At 48.9% G+C, this 20,660-nt stretch overlaps 1 protein-coding gene across 12 annotated transcripts in view; it reads right to left on the bottom strand.

Moving 5' to 3' along the window:
- Pfkfb3 (6-phosphofructo-2-kinase/fructose-2,6-biphosphatase 3) overlaps positions 1-20,660 on the bottom strand; it is an 86,370-nt gene that overhangs the window by 6,147 nt on the left and 59,563 nt on the right. For 4 of the 12 annotated variants that reach the window (XM_059263494.1, XM_059263493.1, XM_059263495.1 and 1 more), the window contains exons 2-15: positions 14,230-14,355; positions 12,674-12,770; positions 9,983-10,049; positions 9,418-9,492; positions 8,404-8,460; positions 6,129-6,253; positions 4,342-4,549; positions 3,879-4,025; positions 3,612-3,716; positions 2,659-2,788; positions 2,279-2,341; positions 2,109-2,173; positions 1,391-1,477; positions 345-518 (exon numbers count right to left, since the gene is read on the bottom strand). In XM_059263494.1, the coding sequence (XP_059119477.1) occupies positions 345-518; positions 1,391-1,477; positions 2,109-2,173; positions 2,279-2,341; positions 2,659-2,788; positions 3,612-3,716; positions 3,879-4,025; positions 4,342-4,549; positions 6,129-6,253; positions 8,404-8,460; positions 9,418-9,492; positions 9,983-10,049; positions 12,674-12,770; positions 14,230-14,355 (1,526 nt within the window). Of the gene's footprint in view, positions 1-344; positions 519-1,390; positions 1,478-2,108; positions 2,174-2,278; positions 2,342-2,658; positions 2,789-3,611; positions 3,717-3,878; positions 4,026-4,341; positions 4,550-6,128; positions 6,254-8,403; positions 8,461-9,417; positions 9,493-9,982; positions 10,050-12,673; positions 12,771-14,229; positions 14,356-18,383; positions 18,519-20,660 lie in introns of all 12 variants that reach the window. The other 8 variants (XM_059263496.1, XM_059263498.1, XM_059263504.1 and 5 more) reach the window with 3 other exon arrangements.

The raw sequence follows: 20,660 nt of genomic DNA, 5'->3' as shown, positions 1-20,660 counted from the left end.
GGGAATTGCTATTCACAAATGTGCACAGGACTGGAATATTTTACAATTTCTTTTACTCTGTCTGATTCTGCTCAATGAAGAATAAGAGCCATAACCTCAGAAAGGATAGACAGAGTCACTATTGACCAGGAAAGATCTTCAGAGAGGGCACCTCATGTCCTGCCCAAGGCACGTACACACACTACACACCCACAAACACTGTCTACTGCACATCACACACACAGCCCACCCCAAACACAGGCACACATCCTCACTTGCAAACGCAAACACAGTCCCAGATCTGGGGATCGTCTCTCCCCTGTTCACTCTTCCCTGTAGGGAGTAATTAAAGCAGAATCACTGACTTGTCCGGGCAGCTGCGTGGGCACTTCCGGGGGCAGGCAGCTGGGCAGGGCAGCAGAAGTGGAAGCCACATGCTCCTCAAAGCTGTTGATGCGAGGCTTTTTGGTGGGCTCAGGGCTGGCTAGTGGGGTGACACTATTGCGTCTCATGAGCGGGTTAGGTCCCTTCTTTGCATCCTAAGCGGACAAAGACAAAAGAGAGAAGGTGACAGTTACAAGGAGTGGGTAGGGAGGGACAAAAGCCACACACACACACACACACACACACACACACACACACACACACAGTCCTCTGGTGATCTGTATGTGTACCACCAGAGAGACACCCAGGTGAGTGGCCTTGACCCTGAGCTGTTGCTGCCACAGAACTTCTCGCTATGTGCAAAGCAGGGGAGGAAAAAAAATAATTACAACCACAGCAGAGAAGGGGGTCAGAGAAAAGATCCTTACTCCCAGCCACCCCACCGACAGAGGGCCCAGGAGAGATGGTTGGCTCCGAGATCACAGGTGTGGGAGGGGAAAGGTGTCGGGGCCTACTCCCTTCCCTCTGGGTCTATAGCACACACAAGCACCGTGGAATACACTGTGCTCCCCGAAACAGTACCCAGCCTCAGCCTAGGAGGTAGAGCGGGAGACCAAAGGTGCAGGAAACAGACAGCGGTCTGTCAGCCAGGACGAGCCGTCAACCTTCCAGTAGAGGATGACGAGACAGAAGAGGGGGCTTCTGGGGTCCATGGCATGGCCCAGCATCTCAAAGCCCAGGGCCGCTTCAGCCCCAGCACTCAGCGAGGAGGTATTCTGAGGCCCCGGGAACCCATCTCATGTCTAAACCCAGTGTTGGAGCTGTCCTCACTCAGCGAAATGAGCACAGCTTCCAGGCGCCCCGCTTCAGAGGGCTGGGGCCAGGACACAGGGCGAGGCAGCCCAGGGACGCAGTCCTCTTCAGTGTCGTCCACAGTGCAAGCTGGGCAGTAAGTCAACTGGCTGGCACCCGTGTACCCTTCCTACCAAAGTCTGACGGCCAAGCTCCTTGGGAATGGGGAAGTCACCTGTTTTGCGGACTCCACAGACAGAAAGTCAAGTTCGGTGTAAGAGGAAGGTCTGACTACACTGGTAAAGTGGTGTGTTTTGACCGCCTGCATAAAGCAAATTTAAACCCACTTTCACAACACAGACCTGGACAGGTAAGCCATCTGCCCAGTAAGGAATCCAACACAACCACACACACCCTCCCCGCAAAAATCTCAGACCTCCCTGATATGGAATACAGTAACAGCGGCTGGGTACTCAGTCTCCCGAAGACCATTCCTCGGCGGCCCGTGGGATTCCCTCCTCTAGTCCTGCTTCCTGTCAACCTTTGCTAACTATGAACTTGATGCATGCAGATGGTGCAGTTGACTGGCTCGTCCTGTCTGAGCCAGGCTCCTGGTACCTGAGAAGGCACAGCTTTTGCTGTGGCAACAGCTATTGCACTAGGTAATATTTGAGAGAAGGAAGTAACTCCCTGTTTAACTCACTCTTCCCAGTCAAGTACAAATGGGGGGCAGGGGAGAGGGAGAGAGAGAGACAGAGACAGAGACAGAGAGACAGAGAGAGAACAGAAAGAACAGGACAGAACCCATGAAGTCACAGGAAAGACAGGCTAGGAACAGAGGTGTGGAGCATGGGAGCTGGCCAGCGGGCCTCAAAGAAACTCAGTGAGAACCCTCCAGAAGAAAATCAGACCCAGAGTTTCCCATGGGTCCCATGCACCTGAGCCTAACTCACCTCTGATCTCTCCCGGTGTGTGCTCACTGATTCCACATTCAAGTAGATGGACTCCACACGGCACCCTGAAGGTGAAAGGCGGGGAAGATGGCTTCTGTTAGAGAGATCATCCTCATCGGCAGCCCCATAGCCCCCAGGAGACCTCAGGCCCAGCTGGGGCTGCTACTCACCATAGGCCACAGGTGTCAGTTTTAGGACGGTGTGAAGGGGACACTTCAGGTATGGCATCTCCTCTGAAATGAGACATATGTCATCGCAGTTAAATAAGAGCCTTGAAGCAAAGGGAGACACTCAGGGGCCATCCCTAGGCTCATTGTGAGAGCCTCACGCCTAACCCAAAGGCCCTTGGTCACATGGAGGTTTGAGGGTTCTCAGGCTGGTTTATGACATGACGACGCCCACTGAGCGCCACACTGTTCAGTAGGGAGCAGGTACAGACCCCTCAGCGGGCTGTGAGGCAGATCCATATTCAGATACAAAGTAAGAAAAGATGAGTCCCCTCCCACTTGCACCCAAGGGCCCATTCCTGGGCATGGCTTGCCCTCAATACCTGCACTCTTGTCGAGGAAGTAGGCTAGCAGGCAGCGTAGGACAGCCTGGTGACAGATGACCAACACATTCTCTTGGCGCTCTAATTCCATGATCACAGGCTCCAGGCGCTGGACAAGGTCCTGGTAGGACTGAGAACAAAGGGGTGGGATAGCACGTTAGGAGAGGGTAGGCAGGGAAGAGTCCTGCAATCCCTTGCACCCTCATCGTAGACCAGCTCACAGCCCATCCCCCCACACATGCAGCCATCCATCCTTCCTAAGTGTTCAGCTCTGCCTTTAATGAAATACTCCTAGGAAACACGAGGGAAGCCTACAGTCCTGTCTGTCTGAACTCCTTCCTCTTGAGCGCGGGAGAAAGATCAGACTCTAGCACTGGGGAGGAACTACAAGCAAGGCACTTCTGAGCTACACAAGGAACACAAAGCTGCAACATAAAAAAGCAGCCCAAGTCTTCCTCACACTGAACTGTCCATGCTTTTTCTCCTTCTAACCAGAGTTACGGTGAGTGAAGACCAGAGTGAGACCAGAAAGCAGCATGGTGGCCCACCAGGCATGGGAACTTGACAAGGGCTCAGAAGGACACCCACTAGGTGTCAACACAGCCACCTGGCTGAACTCCCAGAGTACCACATGGCTCAGCACACTTCATTCCAACTCAAGAGTAGCTGCATGCTCAGCTATTCTCTCTACCAACATCGGCCCAGACCCAGGACAAGCCATCTAGCGTGACATCCGCACAGCCAGCCTGTCTACCGTGTCTCCTGGAATCCAGGAAAAAGCTTTGGTCTGGAGAGAATCACCAGCCATCCTCTTTGCTCTCTCCCACATCACACACATCATTAGACAGATACACAAGAGTTCTCGTTCCACCTCCATACACAACACACGTGGCAGCTCCTGACCATTATAAAGAAAAGCCAACAGACAAAAGAATGGACCGTCTCTTGCTCACCTCGCCCGTGGGATATCGGTAGTAGTATTTGTCCTGTTCACGCAGTGCGTACTCCTCAGGGTAGGTGTCTCTGATCTCCTCATAGGTTAGTTCCTCACACACACCCTGTCAGGGAGACCAACATTCATGCCAGGGAACTCCCCCATAGCGCCACCTCAAATAAAAAGGGGTCTCAGGAAGCCACCAGGAAGGATTCCAGAGGCCCCTCGAGAGAACTCTTCACCCCCTTGCCAGGCCTCCCCACAGCCATGCAGGCCCGTGACTCACAGCATCGATTTCATTGAGTGCTTTCCACTGCTCATAGGGGAGCCTCAGCGCCTCCGCGGTCTGGATAGTGCTTTTCAGCTGGCTTGTCCACACACGGAGGTCCTTCAGATTCTGTTCCTCCACGAACTTGCTCAGGGCATTGGCAAACTGAGGGAACAGAGGAGACAGAGGTCACCCCAACTCCAGCTCCTTCCATAGGTTATGGTATATTCCAAACTTCCAATGCCACTCAAACCTTATCAGAGACCAAGAGGCCTGACTCTACTTTTCCGTTTCTAGTCCACACTCCCATGTACACATATAGACACATGCAAACACCCACAGTATAGCACAGCAAAAACAGCAAAAAAATACACAGCATCCTACCCTCCTCAGGACCCCTCTACTCTACCACATGGTGGGAGCCAACCACCCCCCGGCCTCCAGTCAGTCCCTAGCCCATCATTTGTTTTCTCTCCTCTACCTTCTTGCCTCTGCTGGACAGGCCCGAGTCGCCCCCAATCTTGCCCTGCAGGTTGTACTCATTCTCGCCGTGCCGACACAGGTAGATGGTCCGGGGCTGCACATGGATATTCATCAGATAGTACACAATTCGGCTCTGGATGTGGTCCTGCACTCTGTTCACCAAAAACCTCCGGCCCACGTCAATCACTTTGATGAACGACAAGTCCCTGCAAAGAAACATCATTGAGGACCACCATCCAGGTCTCCCTAGCCCTGGAGGACAGCAGACCTCACCCTAGGCCTAGCCAGCTTCAGGAATATTTGCTCCTGGGGGCCTGTAACAGTGACCGTTGTGAGTCTTCCCTGGAGTCAGAGAGTAAATGAAAGCAACAATTTCCACAGCCAGGCTGTTCAAGCCAAGGTATCGGAGCTAGAGAGATGGCTCCCTCAGTGATGGATAAGCACAAAATTTGTACATCAAGTGCAGATGCACCTTCTTAAGAAGCAAGGCACAGCACAGTCTGTAATCCCAGAGCTGGGGAGGCAGAGAGAGGCTGTCCCCTGGAACTCACTGGCCAGTCAGTCTAGCCAAATCAGTGAGCTCCAGATTCAGTGAAGACTGTTAAAAAGTGAGGTGGAGAGACCAGGGACACGGCTCAGTGTGAAGTTGCTTTGCCACCAACCCTCATGACCTGGGTTTGATCCCCTGGGCTCACAAGTCAAGAGGAGAGAAAAGGCCTCCCTGGCCTTCACACATGTGTTCCAGGGCACATGCATGCATGCACACATACAGGCACAAAGCACCAACACAAGCAAATAAATAAATGAACAGATGTCCAGGGAAAAGCAAAGCAAACCGAGCTGGGCATGATGGCACACACCTTTAACCCCAGCACTGGGCAAGCAGAGGCAGTCAGATCTGCAAATCTACATAACTAGTTCCAGGCCCGCCAGGGCTAGAGTGAGACCCAGTCAAAACAAACAAATGAACAAGCAAAAACCTAGTAAGTATCTTTTCAAGGCAGAGAGTAGTTGAAGAAAACATTTTCACACATTCATACTTTTTGAGGATGGGTGGGTTGAACAGACAGGGTTTCCTGTGTAGCCTTGGCTATCCTGGAACTCACTCTGTAGACCAGGCTGGCCTCGAACTCACAGAGATTCACCTGCCTCTCTGCCTCTCAAGTGCTGGGATGAAAGATGTGTGCCACCACAACCTGGCCTATATATTTATAGGTTTTAAAGACTTCTCTTTTATTATTTTTAATTTAACATATATGTATGTATATGTATATGTATATATGCATGCATCTGTGTGGGTCTGTGCACATAAGTGCAGGAACTTGTGGAGGCCAGAGGCATCTGATTCCCCTGCAGCTGGAATTACAATTGGTAGTGAGTTGCCTGATGTGGCTGCTGGGAACCGAACTCCTGTCATGCGGAAAAGCAGTATGTGCTCTTAACTGCTGAGCTCTCCCTCATTTTGAACCTCCCCATTCACGACTGCCTTCCTCTAAATGTCCCCATCTCGTGTGTTTGTAGTGCAGCCCTTTACACATAGAGGTGAGGCCACCCACTGAGGCATGGGCAGCCTAGCAGCGGTCATGATCTCGAAGGAGAGGGACCCTCCCTCCCTCAGCCACCAACAACTGCCAATAGCTCCTCCGTCAAAGGACAGGGCCTCGGGGACCCTCCCAAAGCCATTTCTAGAGTTCGCAGACATATTTGGGAGCTGCTTATGGGACCATCAAGACGACATTTCAAGCCCTCGTGTGGATAACTGAGGGGGTGAGCTCTGGGAAGCACCTGTCACATTTATCAGGGTCAAGAGGCTGGTAGCTGGCTTCATAGCAACTGATTCTCTTCATGAAGTCGTCCATGGCTTCTGCCGAGTTGCAGTCTTTGTAATCCGGGCTGGAGATTTTAACTTCCTGTAACATCACAAAGAGCAGCTGATGAATCACACTGGAAGGCTTTCTGCTGAGATTAAGCAGGATTTGGGCTTTCAAATGGGGAAAGCCCAGAAATTCTCAGAATAAAGACTATCCTACCCAGCATCTAAGAGGAAGAAAAAGAACGGGGCGGTGGGGAAGGGTCAGGAGGTTTGACTGATGGCTTTATGGTTACACAGGGAGGATGCCCAGGAAGGACAGACACAGGAAACCCACAGAGATCCCATAAGGAACACATCTGGACCATACATGGAGGCAGAGGCAGGAGAGTCCAATAACTGAGTCAGCCTGGCCCTCAATTCAGCAGAACCCCACAAAAGCACACCAAGAGCAGGCCTTTGGTCACAAAAGGCACATTAAGTGCTGCTCTTGGGCAGAGTCTCTCCACCTGTTCCAACAGAAGCAGTAGCCACCTGTGCTGGTCGGTGTGATGCCATCTAAGTAGACCTGGTGCCTAGACCTTTCAGAGGTGCCCCTCTTGGACAAAGAGTCTCCTATAATTGGACAATTATGCCGAGAAACCCAGGTGGATGTTAGGGAAACTCAGATTGATTTTGGTCTTTTGAGGCACTGTCTTACTGTCTAGCTGTGACTGGGCTAGAACTTGCTATGTAAAGCAGGATGACCTTAAACCTTCCTAAAACCTCCTACCTCTCTCTGCCCAGTATGTGCTGAAATGATTACGCAGGCACCATCATGCCTGCCCTCAGAACTGTTTTAATCTTATGCTTCCACAACTATAAGGCAGACAAGAAGATGGACAGGCCTGGAGAAGGACATTAGGGGGTTCCCAACTTTTTTGCTTTTGGCTTTCTTTTGTTTGCTTGCTTTGAGACAAGCTCCCATGTACCCCAGGTTTCCCTTAAACCCACTACACAGCCAAGGATGACCTTGAACTTCTGATCCTCCTACTTCTCCCTCCCAAATGCTGAGATACCAAGTATTCACTACCACACCCAATTTATGCAGTGCAGGGAACTGAACCCACAGCTTTGTAGATGGCAGACAAGCACTCTACACCAATAGAGCCACATCACATACACAGTTGCCCAAGAATCTGAATGTACTTAATGCTGCTGAACTGCACACTAAAAATAGCTATAAAGGTCAGTTGCATATTATGTGACTTGTACAATAAAAACATAAATATAGGCCACAAATCCCTGGACCTAATCTGCAAAACTGCTTTTAGGTTTAATCAGAGAAAGATTTCTGAACACAGAGGATCAAGGCCAATAGCTAACTATGTGAATGACTAGAAAGCTACTACGAAGATGACTCCTACCTAAGCTCAGGAGTGACCACACAGTGGGGAAAGGATTTCACAGCTACACCATGCTTCACTATCAAGTGGATCAGGGGAAATAAACCCAAAGAAAAACAGCAAAGTCCTCTGTGAGCACAGCACTCCTATTTCTCAAACTTTGAGACTCTTCCTGAAGTGTGAGCTTGTTTCTTAGAAATGTTTGCAGATACTCCTACTGTCTTGAAGAAAAAGACCAATGAACGAAAGCAAAAATGTTTAGTATCCCTTTAAAAGTAAGGTGTATATTGGGCAAGGTGTAGTGGTACACACTTGTAATTCCAGCACTCAGGGAATAGGGTGCAGGGTGTCTTGAGTTCAAGGCCAGCCTGGGTTACACAGTGAGATCTTTGGCATAGTGAGCCTTGGAGGCCTTGGTTAACATAAAAGCATTATTCCCTACTAGGGACTGGGAAGCAAAAGTGAACATCTGGATGGCCTTCCCTGTATGATGGGATGAGCTGCCCTTCATCCCTGGCTACTCCATCATCACCTTCTGACAGGTGAGACTACTCCCTGTCTGTCCCCTTTATCTACCATATCCCAACCAAGATTGTATACCAGCTGCTTGTCCTCAAAGTCCTTGGAAATGGCCTGGATGTCACTTAAGAGCACGTCCAGGTCACAGCCTATGCTAAGTTAATATGCCTATGTACTTCTACCATCCCAGTATCCACCTAAAGACACTCAACCACACATGGAGCAGGGTGTTTGCTTCTCAGGGTGTAGTTACTATCCAGTCCCTGACCTGGGTTCCCACCAGGACTGCAAATAACCTCACAGTATTAAGCAGCCATAGACAAACAGGGCTTCCTACTTGTCTTACCATGATGTTGGAGGCCACAACAGTAGGGTCATCACATATGGACTCAATGAAAAATGCCTGGAGGAAGGAAGCAAGACAGAAATGTGAAAACAACCCACAAGAGGCCAACTTTGATGTCGCTGTGATACAAGAAAGGAAACCAGCAGGAAAAGGATGGGGCTGGGGAGATGCAAAGTAAGCCAGACTCAGACACTGCATGCTTCCTCTTACATGCAAAATCTAGATTTAAATGTGTGTGTGTGTGTGTGTGTGCGCGCGCGCGTGCTCATGCGTGCTGGGGTGGGTATCATGACAGAGGAGGAAGACTAAAGGGAGGGGTGGGGAACGGCAGATGAATGGAATACATGTACCATGAAAGCAGAATCCAAGGGACTATTTGGGGAGCGGACGAGGGCCAGTACGTCAGAGAAAGGAGGGGCCAAGAGAAGACGGGAGAGCAAACAGGAACAAAGTGTAATGATGCCCATGTATGAAAATGTCTCGGTCAAACCCGTTTTTTGTGCTTTAGCACCAGAAGCACTTGCCTTGGTTTGTTAACCAAAATATTAATAAGGGGGAGGACCAGAACTGGGAAAGTATTACTCCATAAAACATCCACTTTGCATGGCCATGGCCTTCACCTTGTGCCAGGGAGGGAGGGCTCCACTGTCCCCAGGCACCTTGCCACAAGGAAGACCTTGTTTCAAAACACCAAAACGTGGACAACTAGCCATGGGGGTGGGTGGGGTGGGTGGGGCTCACACCTGCAATGCTAACGCTTAGCAGACAGAGGCAGAGGGATTGCTGCAAGTTTGAAGGCAGCCTAGGCAACAGAGTGTGTTCCAATGAACCTGGGCTACAGAGTGAGACCTGCCTCAACAACTGGAGAGAGAGAGAGAGAGAGAGAGAGAGAGAGAGAGAGAGAGAGAGAGAGAGAGAGAGAGAGAGAGGCTGAAGCCAGAGTCAGGCAATCAGCTGCTCCCAAGGTGTTTTCCACTCTGAACTTGCTAGATAGAGGCGGTGGGTTTGGCTCACCTTGAAGTCATTTTCTTTGGCAAAATGAAGGATCATGTGTCTCCTCTCTCTAGTAGTGTTGGTGGCGTCAAAAACCTGATAGAGAAGAAGGCAGCGGCTCAGAAAAACTGGTAAGGATGCTTACCCAAACCACAAGGGATTCAATCTGCTGTCTCCAGAAATAAGCCCCAAATTCCTTCTTCCAGACAGAGTTGTGTCCTGTCCCCTAACCTCTCCACAGTGCTCCCAGACTCCCTCCTCATCCTCGGTCCACAGCTCTCTCTGGCACAGCAGGGAAGCAGGGGTGGGGGTGGGGGGTGGGGGTGGACCCAGGGACCTAGCAAGCAGTAACATACAATGAGGGGCCAAAGAATGACGCCTGGTTGCTGTGACTGGCAGCAACGCAGTAGAGGTGGTGCCCAGATGCCCACTACACAGGTGAGTGGCAGAGCTCTGTGCCAACATCCATCCCAGGATACGCTCCTGAGCCATGAGCTGCTCTGGGCCCTTGTTCCCTCCACCCTCAGAGGCATTTGTCCCTGTTCTCACTCTACAGGGGCTCTCCACACTGCTCCCCAAGACTTACTGCAATCTGTCCCCCTTCCTTTGTCAGGTAACTCTTGACGTCTCTCAGGGCAGCTAAGGCACACTGTCTGCAAACGCACAGGAGGAAAAGTACGGGTCAGAGCAGGCCCAGCCAAGCGGCCACATCCCTCGTGACACACACTGGAGCTCTAGTCCCAAGCTGCTCAGGGTATCCAGGTCTCTTTAGGGCCAGAGGCCTCCGACCTGCAGACGAGCACAGACACCCACCTCTACACAGCTGAGGGAGGAAGCCATCATGCCCGGCAACACGATGGGATCAATGTCCCTGAGAAACATTTGTATTTGGTTCTGTAGATTGTTTTGTTTTGTTTTTCAGACAGGGTCTAGCTATGCTGCCCAGGCTGGCATTCAACTCTGTAGGCCCAAGCTGGCCTTAAACTCCCAGGAATCCTCTCACCTTAGCCTCTCCAATGTGGAGATTGCAGGCACCAGTTACCATGCATGGCCTTCTTTTTTTATTATTTTTTTATTATTTTTATTTTTTTTTTGGTTTTTTTGAGACAGGGTTTCTCTGTGTAGCTTTGTGCCTTTCCTGGAACTCACTTGGTAGCCCAGGCTGGCCTCGAACTCACAGAGATCCACCTGGCTCTGCCTCCCGAGTGCTGGGATTAAAGGCGTGTGCCACCACCGCCCGGCTCTTTTTTAATTTTTTAATCTTTTGTTCTTTGTCTTTCTTTTGTGGCACTGCTGAACTGAACTCGAAGCCTTGAACATGCTAAGCAAGTGTTCTATGACAAGACAACAGCTCCAGACCTTTTTTCATTTTAGTTTGAGACAGGGTCTCACTAAGTTATTTAGTCTGGCTTTGAACCTACTCTGTAGCTTAGGCTGGCCTAGAACTTGCAGTCTTCCTGCCTTAACCTCCTGAATGCTGGGATTAGAGAAACTGTGCACCATGCTCAGCTTAAAAACTAAACCTGGGGAGTGTTTTAAGAACGGGTTCCAAGGGCAAGGGATATAGCTCACTTGACAGAGTGCTTGCCTAACATGCACGAAGCCATGGGTTCAATCCTCGGCACTGTCTAAAACCAGGTTTGGTGGCACAGTCTGTAATTTTCATACTGGAGAGTGGAAGCCAGAGGATCAGAGGTTCAACTTCAGCGACTTAGAGAGCTTGAGACCAGCCTCAGCTACCTAAGACCCTATCTCAAAACTTAAAAATAAAAATAAAAACCAGTGCTGAGCAGACGGGGTGGCACATACTCATCTAACAGCTGTCCTCCGGAGGCTAAGGCAGGAAGACAGATTTGAGTGTAAGGCCAATCTGAGCTATATAAGTTAGTGCCAAGCCAGCCAGGGTTATATAACAAGACCCTAACTTAAAACAAAACAGTACTAATAAAATAAAAAAGGATGCCAGAGCACACAGAGAGCCTCACTGGGCATGCCTGGGGCTGTGCCTGGCATCAGTGATTGGGATTTCTTCCCACGCCCAGCTGATTCCAGCACCATGCGGAACTGAAAAGCACCACCCGTCACCTGTAGCTTAAGAACTCTTTTGCAAATGGAAACTGATGGTTTCCAATGAAAGGGACTTTATTCACTCCTGGCATGTGGCTGCTGCTGAACTGTCTCAGGGTGGCTCAGTTCATACTTCTGGGAGCAGATCAAAGCAGCCAGTCACAGAGAGGCCAAGAGAGTTGTCCTACTACTAGCTAGGTCTGATGGCCATCAACAAAGAACCAGCGTGCAGACTGACCTTTTCTTCCTCTTATAGAACCTGGCTTCAAAACAAAGGAAGCCCAGGGTGGGCAGAGAGCTTAGCTCATAGTAAAGAGCTGGCCTTGTGAGCACAACGACCTGAGTTGGATTCTCAGAACCGACACTGAAGGAAGAGGAAGAAGAAGAGGAGGAGGAGAAAAAAGAAACAGCAGCTGCTGGATTTGGTGGTGTGCACTTGTAATCCCAGGGCCAGGGAGGTGGAGAACCCTGGGGTTCACTGGCAGCCAGCCAATCTTGTTAAGCTCTACAGTGACAGACCCTACCTCTAAAAAGAGGCCTCAGAACTGGTTCAGTGTTGCTAAGGCACTGCCAGCCTGTACACATGCATGAGGGCTTGAGTTTGCATCTCCAGCACTCACCTAAATGCCAGGCACGGTGCCACTTTCTGTAACCCTAGCACTGGGGATGGAGAGACAGGCAGAGCTCACTGGCCAGCCAAGCTAGCTCCGGATTCATCAGCAGACCCTGTCTAAGGGCTGGAGGGATGACTGAGCAGTTAAGAGCATGTGTTGCTCTTCCAGGACCCAGGTCTGATTCCCAGCATCCACCTGGAAGACCAGAACCTCCCCTAACTCCAGTACCAGGGGATCCAATGCCCTCTTCTGTCCTCCCCAGGCACCAGGCACTAACATACACGCAGGCAAAAGCCCATACACATAAAAATAATTTTGTAAAGAGACCCTGTCTCAAAAGATAGAGAAGCAATACAGGAATATAGCTGATGTCCTCAGGCTTCCACACACATGGACACATACCCAGTTCACACTCACCTATATGTATATACACATTTTATTGTAAAGTAGACAATATCCAAGGAACATGCAAAGTCCTCCTCAGGCCTCCAAACAATGTACAGACACACACACACACACACACACACACACACACACACACACACACAAACACTCTCACAGACACACACAGGAAACACACGGCAGCTCAGGCTTACTTTCGGACTCTCATGGCTTCCTCATTGTCAGGGCGGAAGAAGTTGTAAGAGCTGTACTGCTTCACAGCTTCACGTCGATACTCTCCCACATTGAACACTAGACAGGAAAGACAAGGACAGTCCTAGATGAGTCATGAGGAACCAAAGAGAAAGCCCACCAATCCCTATCTGAATAAGGAATCTCATATGCAAACAGTGTGGACTTCCCGCTTGTCATTCCCAGGTAACAGTCCGGGAAACAGGGTCCAGACCAAAGGACAGCACCCATCACTCTTGCTGTACCTGAAGTTGTCTCCTAGGGACCAGATTCCAATCCCAGCCTCCCAGTGTGACTAACCAGAAACAGACTCTGAGAACAGCCAAAATCCAGGAAAAAGAAGTTCAACTGTAGGAGTAAGGATGTAACTCGGTTGTTAGAGTGCCTGTCTAGCATAGAGGAAACTCTGGGCTGGATCCCAGCATCAACCAAAAACATTGGGCATGATGGTACATGCCTGTAATCCCAGCACAGAGACAGGGGGGATAAGAAGCTCAGTAGCTGTATTGGAGACCACTGAACTATGAAACACTGTCTCAAAATCATAGATAGATAGACAGACAGACAGATAAAGACAAGACAGGCTGGTGAGTTAGCTCAGCAGTTAAGAGCACATGCTGCTCTTACAAAGAACCAGGGTTCAATTCCCAGCACCCACATGGAGGTTCACAGCCATCTTTAACTCAAATCCCAAGGGATCTGACTCCCTCTTCTGGCTGTCTGGAGCATGAGGCATACCTATAGTACACATACACATATGCAGGCAAAACACCCATACATATAAAATATGGCGCACACCTTTAATCCCAGCATCCGGGAGGCAGAGGCAGGTGGATCTTTGTGAGTTTGAGGCCAGCCTGGTCTACAGAGTGAGATCCAGGAAAGGCGCAAAGCTACACAGAGAAACCCTGTCTCGAAAAAACAAAAACAAAAACAAAAAAAATGAAATAAATAAATATTAAAATAAATATTTTTACCTATGGTATCCCAACATAAGTCGGTCTCACTGGCCAGCCAGCCTAGCCTACTTGTTGAGCTATTAATTCTAAATTACCCCTGCCATGTCTAAATTAGCCACATTCCTGTTGGCACACCTACGGTGATGAGATCACATTTAATAGTTACTGCTTAGCACATGCAGACCTAGAGGCAAACACTAGTATTATAAAAAAAAAAAAAAAAAAATTCTCAGCACAGTGAGGGATGCTAATCTTTATCCTCAAGATACTTCCCATTTAGTCGGGAAGACAGGGCAGAGGTGTATTAAAATGTCACCAATAGTATGCAGCATGAAGCTGCTGAGGACTGTCACCGAAGGAAGTCTACAGCTACACGTGATGGGACTTTAAAAGAAAAAAGACCCGCAGAGAACAAGGTCACCACAGGGAGCTTGATGAAGGTGAAGGTAAGTTGAGATAACCCGACTGGGAAACAGGATCAGACTCTGTGACTCTGGACAGTTGTGCCTGTGAGCCGCCACCGTGAGGATACCAGCCGTTAGCCTTGAGTCCTGGCTTACCTTTCGTTGGAACGCCTATCCAGTTGAGGTAGCGAGTCAGTTTCTTGGAGATGTAAGTCTTACCCCGGGCCGGGAGGCCCACCATTACAATCACCGTTGGGGAGTTGGTCAGCTTCGGTCCACAGGCTGCAAAGACCAAGCCAGAAGTCATCAGTCAAAGAGCAAAAGTTAATGGCCAGAGTCCCATACCCAAAGACAGACTGTGAAGAATGGGACCAAAGTTGGGTATGGTAGTCCCAGTCCTTGGGAGACAGAGGCAGGAAGAATTGAGTGTTCTAGGTGATCCCAAACATAGTTGAATTCCAAGCCAGCTTGGGTTACACAAAGAGTTAGTTCCAGGCCAGCCTGGGCAAAAATGTGAACTATCTCAAAGCAACAAAAAAGAATAGCACTAAAGTTATGATGTCATTCCACATCCCAAAGCCCCTGCCATCTGATGACCTATGGGACTACACACTTCACCCCATCCCCACCTAGGGACCACACCCCTTGACCTTATAGTTCAGTCTCACTTTTCAGGCAATATTTGGCAATGGCAGTTCCAAACACAAATGTACAATCAGACATGGAGGAACTGAGCCCCAGACGGTGATTCCAGTTCCTAGCAAAATAATGTAAGAACATTTCTTGGGGGTACAAGGATGGAACCCTAATGCCAGGGAGGGTAAAATTTGTTTTGTTTTGTTTTGTTTGTTTTTCAAGACAGGGTTTCTCTGTGTAACAGCCTTGGCTGTCCTGGAACCGATTTTGTAGACCAGGCTGGCCTGGAATTCACAGAGATCCACCTGCCTCTGCCTCCGAGTGCTGGGATTAAAGGTGTATGCCATTACATTGGCCAGGGAGAGTAAAATTAGCAGCAGGGAGAGATGATTTCCTAAATCAGTATGTAAATTGAGCAAACAGGTGGGAAGCAGACAGAAGTGAGCCCCAGAAACCGAGAGAAGACAACCCATTTGCTAAACTCCAAAGACTTTCTTGAAAAAAAAAAAAAAAAATTAAACGGTAAGAGTTTATCAAGTAAAAGTAGGTCAGAGACCCAGAATGCTGGGCCCCCTGGCTGGGCACCATGCCTGTGCCTCTCACATCCTCCCTGACCACCCTCCTCCATCCCTCCATTCTGCTGCCAAGATCTGATGGATGCCAGGTTCAGAGGAACGCCTGAGTCTGCCAAGGTAATGGCCAGTCAGAGGGTCCTAAGTAAGCTGGTCACTAAGTCCTGGGCAGGCTCCCCAGAGACACTCTTGCTTGTGATGAATGAGTGCCCCGTTTGTCTTTAGAATCTCAATAAGATGGAACACCAGGGACAGAGGTTTCCAGAAAGGAGCCAAAAGAATCCTGCTAGACAAACTAAAGTTCCAGTATTTCCTTGGCTGTCTGTCTCTTTGCCACTGAGTCTCTTGGGCGACTCCTGCATCCTGGCGACAAGCGAGCTTACAAGCCAAAGAGGCTGCCTGCCAACTCTAGCCCACCTGGCCTTCTCCCATCCCAGACACAGGCTGCACAGCCTGCAGGAAGAGATGAGAGTCATGCCACCACCCTAGACAGATGTCAGATCTAGATAGAGGCTCATGAGAAGTCTCAGCATTCAGTGGGACACCAATGTGGATCTTTTGCTGCAGACTAAGGTCTGATTAGAAGAAAGCATGGTAAGGGGTGAGTGATCTCTTTGATAACGGGGACCTGGGTGAGGGGTGTGAGGCTATCTAGACAAGAGAATTCAGAAGCCAAAGACAGCCCTTAGGAACATTCCCCAGGAATACATTCCAGAGGCCCTGGAAAGAACAGATACCTAGAAGACAGAAGTTCTTTCTTTCCAGCTAATTAATGGTGGCTTCTCCTGCCCTTATGACTCCACTGAGCCATTGCTACTGAAAGCATCCAGAGATGCCTGGAGACAGGTACCCATACATGCATGTGTCCATGGGCAATGTCTGTTGGAACTGTGTCAGGGAAGCAGAGGCAGAAGCCGGCTGAGTTATCAGATCAGGGATTAAGTCTATCTACTAATCACAGGAACAATTCTCCTCTGGTAGTAGACACTTTGGAAGGGAAAAAAACATACTGTAGACTCAGGAGAGTGCTGCTGGATTTCAAGTGCAAATAAACCTAGATCACTCTCTTAGCTGACAAAGCAAAAGCCACTCTTCCCATCTGCTCAAAGCTGAGGAGCTCAAAAGAACTGCCAAAGCAAGTGTAGCTTCGTCACCCAGACATCTGAGCATGGGAAGATGCACAAATCCTTTCAGATGAATCTAGTATCCCCCTCACAGCCTCTTTTTAGCTCATAACCCAGCTCAAGGGTCTCACTGAACAAATAATGTCCTGCCCTTGGCCCCAGGTTCTTTTCTTCATAGACATTTCTACCATTGAAGAAGAGACACCAATCATGACTCCTCACCCTCCATCTCACAACATCCCCTGGATCCAATCCTTCACTTGGATGTTTCTTCCCCCAATCAACTCAATATATTGACTTCAACATAGGATTTCCTAAGACAAACATAATGCCTCCTTTCCTTTTATCTAAATGTTCAATGTTTTGTACCAGGGTTTTTAGCAATAAATCTCGGTATTAACTTAAATAAGGATAAAGAATACACAGATGTTCCGTTAAAGTGTGATGGCTGGTCTCCATTTGTCAACTTGACTAGATTTAGAATCACCATGGAAACACACCCCTGGGCTATCTATGAGAATGTCTCCCACTGGGTTACCTGAGGTGGGAAGACCCACTCTAACTGTGGGTGGTACCATTCCATGAGTGTGGGTAGGCCTGAAGAAAGAGGAAGAAGGCTGAACACCAACATTCAAATCCCTGCTTCTGGGCAGAGATGCAGAGACTTGACTGCCTCACGGTCCAGTTACCACAACCTTCCAGCCACAGTGGACTGGACCCTCAAACTAGTCAAAATAAACACTTCCTTCCAGAAGTTGCTTTTGTCACGGCAATTAGAAAAATAACCAGTATGTGGGGAGAGAAGCCATTGTCTAAAGAGAGCTAGGCCCTGGTGGCAGTCTGGGAAGATTCATACTAAAAGTATTGCCCATAGTTAAGGCCATGGTTCTTTAAGTAAGATTCACAGAAAGCCACCACATCCCAAGAGCTCAGCCAGCACTTTACAATGTCATTAGGCTTGTTTGCTTACATACTCATGAGACCAGTGATCTGGATGCTTGGGGGGATGATGACATGTGGACAAACCGAGGCCAGCATTCCTGAGGAGTCCCTTTGAGCTCAGACCTGCCTATCCACAGACTAGGTCCACCATTGTTAGTTCTTAACACAGCCTCGCGACTTATGCCAGCTTCCTGCAGGTAAATGCACACAAAGGAAAACCAGAAGACCAGCTGGGGAGCTACAGGATAGGGTGGCAGAGGGATAAATAATGGGAAGAAAAAACCTGACAGGTAGTTAAACCCCCAACTTGAACAGTGCTTGTCTAGCTCAATTGAGAGGCAGATGCACACCTGAGTCCTAACCTCAACACTTCTTCCTAAGTGATTAATATCTTCGATAGCATGTGACCAAGTAGATCATTGAGACAGCCGACTTCAACCATCCCACCATCTGACGCCCACAACTTATTTTCCAAATATATACTTGGGAAGAACCTTAGCTGTGGCCCCCATACCTCATCCATACTTGGTTCTACCCAGACAGTTTGCAAAATGTTATCACTAGAAAAGGATGATACCTGGGCGGTGGTGGCACACGCCTTTAATCCCAGCACTCGGGAGGCAGAGCCAGGCGGATCTCTGTGAGTTCGAGGCCGGCCTGGGCTACCAAGTGAATTCCAGGAAAGGCGCAAAGCTACACAGAGAAACCCTGTCTCGAAAAACCAAAAAAAAGAAAAGGATGATACATCCTCTCTATCCTTTTGTGTAAGCATGTGCATTATGTTTCCCTACAAGCTCAAAGGAAAAACACAGAAGGATCTGTTTAGGACAGACAGACAGACAGCTGTGAACCCCGAAGGGACCATCTCCCCAGCTGCCTAAGAGAAGTGAGGTCTTTCCACAGGAACCACCTCGGTCTACTTCTATCAAGCGAGGGAAAATGGAGCTGTACAGAAGACTTGTATAGGTATACTACCACACTAAGATCTCTCGGAAAATGGGCTTAACCTGCCTGGCCCTTGGAACATAATAAATACCAGCAACAGGAGGCAATGCACGCCACATGGTTGTTCACTAGACGAAAGCATCTCTCCTGGCATCATCAGATCGGCCTGTAGCACCCTCCAAGTCTGATGGGGTAATATGAAGAGAGCGTGCCTCAGCAGAGCGTACTTGGCAATGTGGGAGCAAGGAAAATACAGTTAATAGATGTCTCTCTCTCTCTTTTTTTAAGCTGTGCTACATGGAAATAAATTGATTTTTTTATTAAGATATTTTCTATTCATTTTACATACCAACCACAGATTCCCCTGTCCTCCCTCCTCCTGCCCCTAGCCTTCCCCCACCAACCCATCACCCCCATCCCCACCTCCTCCAAGGCAAGGTCTCCCATGGGGAGTCAGCAGAGCCTGGTACATTCAGCTGAGGCAGGTCCAAGCCCCTCCTCCCTGCACCAAGGCTGCACAAAGTGTCTCATCATAGGCACTAGGCTCCAAAAAGCCAGCTCATGCACTAGGAACAGGTCCCGATCCCACTGCCTGGGCGCCCCCTAAACAGTTCAAGCTAAACAACTGTCTCACTTATCCAGAGGGTCTAGTCCAGTACCATGGGGGCTCCTCAGCTATTGGTCCACTAGTTTGGCTAGTTGTCTCTGTACTTTTTCCAATCATAGTCTCGATATCTCTTGCTCATAGAATCCCTCCTCTCTGCCATTGACTGGACTCCTGGAGCTCTGCCTGGGACCCGGCCGTGGATTTCTGCATCTACTTCCTTCAGTCACTGGAAGAGGGTTCTATGATGACAGTTAGGGTATTCAGCCATCTGATCACCAGAGTAGGCCAGCTCAGGCACCCTCTCAACTATTGCCAATAGTCTATGGTGGATTCATCCTTGTGGATTCCTGGGGACCTCCCTAACACTCTGCTTCTCCCTATTCCCATGATGTCTTCATTTATCATGGTATCTCTTTCCTGGCTCTCCCACCCGCAAGGGACGAGCTGGAATACCTCCTGCTGGGCAGTGGTGGCGCACACCTTTAATCCCAGCACTCGGGAGGCAGAGCCAGGCGGATCTCTGTAAGTTCAAGGCTAGCCTGGTCTACAGAGTGAGATCCAGGACAGGCACCAAAACTACACAGAGAAACCCTGTCTCAAAAAAAAACAAAAAAAAACCCACAAACAAACAGCTCTCCTTCATGGTTACAGTGTACATGCTTACCATGGAACCCTTGTCTCCTAATATCTAAATAATCTGATGCCCAATGAATGGCCTTGAATTCACAACCCCATATCTTTGCCACACACTGCAATGGGGTATCTTAGTGACTCAGTGATAACTTTGGGAGATAATACAATATAATATAGCATGCAGCGCCCAAAGTCCAGTACACTGAGTTAAAAGCCAAGCCTCATCACCACCTTGGACCTTAGACACATTCATCTCTTGGTGTCTTCATTTCCTTTTCTATACAATAGTGGGATGCTTCAGAAGCTGATTGTGACAATGAGCTGCCACATAACTCACCTGAAATGACTGCTATAAATATGCCTGGCTGGCACCAACAAGATAGAATTCCATAAAATTTTGAGTATCATACCCACCTTCCTTCACACATAGTCAATTTTTTTTTTTTTTTTTTTTTTTTTTTTTCCCGAGACAGGGTTTCTCTGTGTAGCTTTGCGCCTTTTCCTGGAACTCACTTGGTAGTCCAGGCTGGCCTCGAACTCACAGAGATCCGCCTGGCTCTGCCTCCCTAGTGCTGGGATTAAAGGCGTGCGCCACCACCGCCCGGCTGTAGTCAAATCTTAATCAAAGATAAATTGGTATCTTACTCCCCTGTATTTAGGAAAAATAAAACATTGAGGACGGGCAAGATGGCTTTGTGGGTAAAGGCGCTTGCCTCTCAAGCCTGAGGACTTAAATTCAATCTCTAGAACCCACTTAGGATAAAAGAACCACGTCCACAGAGCTGTCCTCTCACCTCCACATACTCTTCATGGCATGCGTCACCCTCTTCCTCATAGTAAGTAAATAAACTCTTTAAAGAAGACCTTTCTGTAGCTGCTGTTGAAGGCAACTCTGTGCAGTCAAGTTTAATAATGTCCCTTTGTTCCTTTGTACCTACATCTACTATATCCCAAGCCACCCATCATACTGCCTGAGGCTGGGATAGCTCACAGCCCAGATGCACTGAATATACAAAAACATAATCTTCTTGAAAATGGGGAAACTGGAGTTCCAAGCAGGTAACAGCACCCAACTATGTAGCAGGCTGTAAATTTTCAGTGCAGGTAACAGAAAAGGCAACTCTTTTT

The sequence above is a fragment of the Peromyscus eremicus genome, chromosome 5, assembly GCF_949786415.1.
Source record: "Peromyscus eremicus chromosome 5, PerEre_H2_v1, whole genome shotgun sequence".
Classification (NCBI taxonomy): Eukaryota; Metazoa; Chordata; class Mammalia; order Rodentia; family Cricetidae; genus Peromyscus; species Peromyscus eremicus.
The sequence above is the reverse complement of the archived record's forward strand: the minus strand, read 5'-3'. Positions and strand labels throughout refer to the sequence as shown.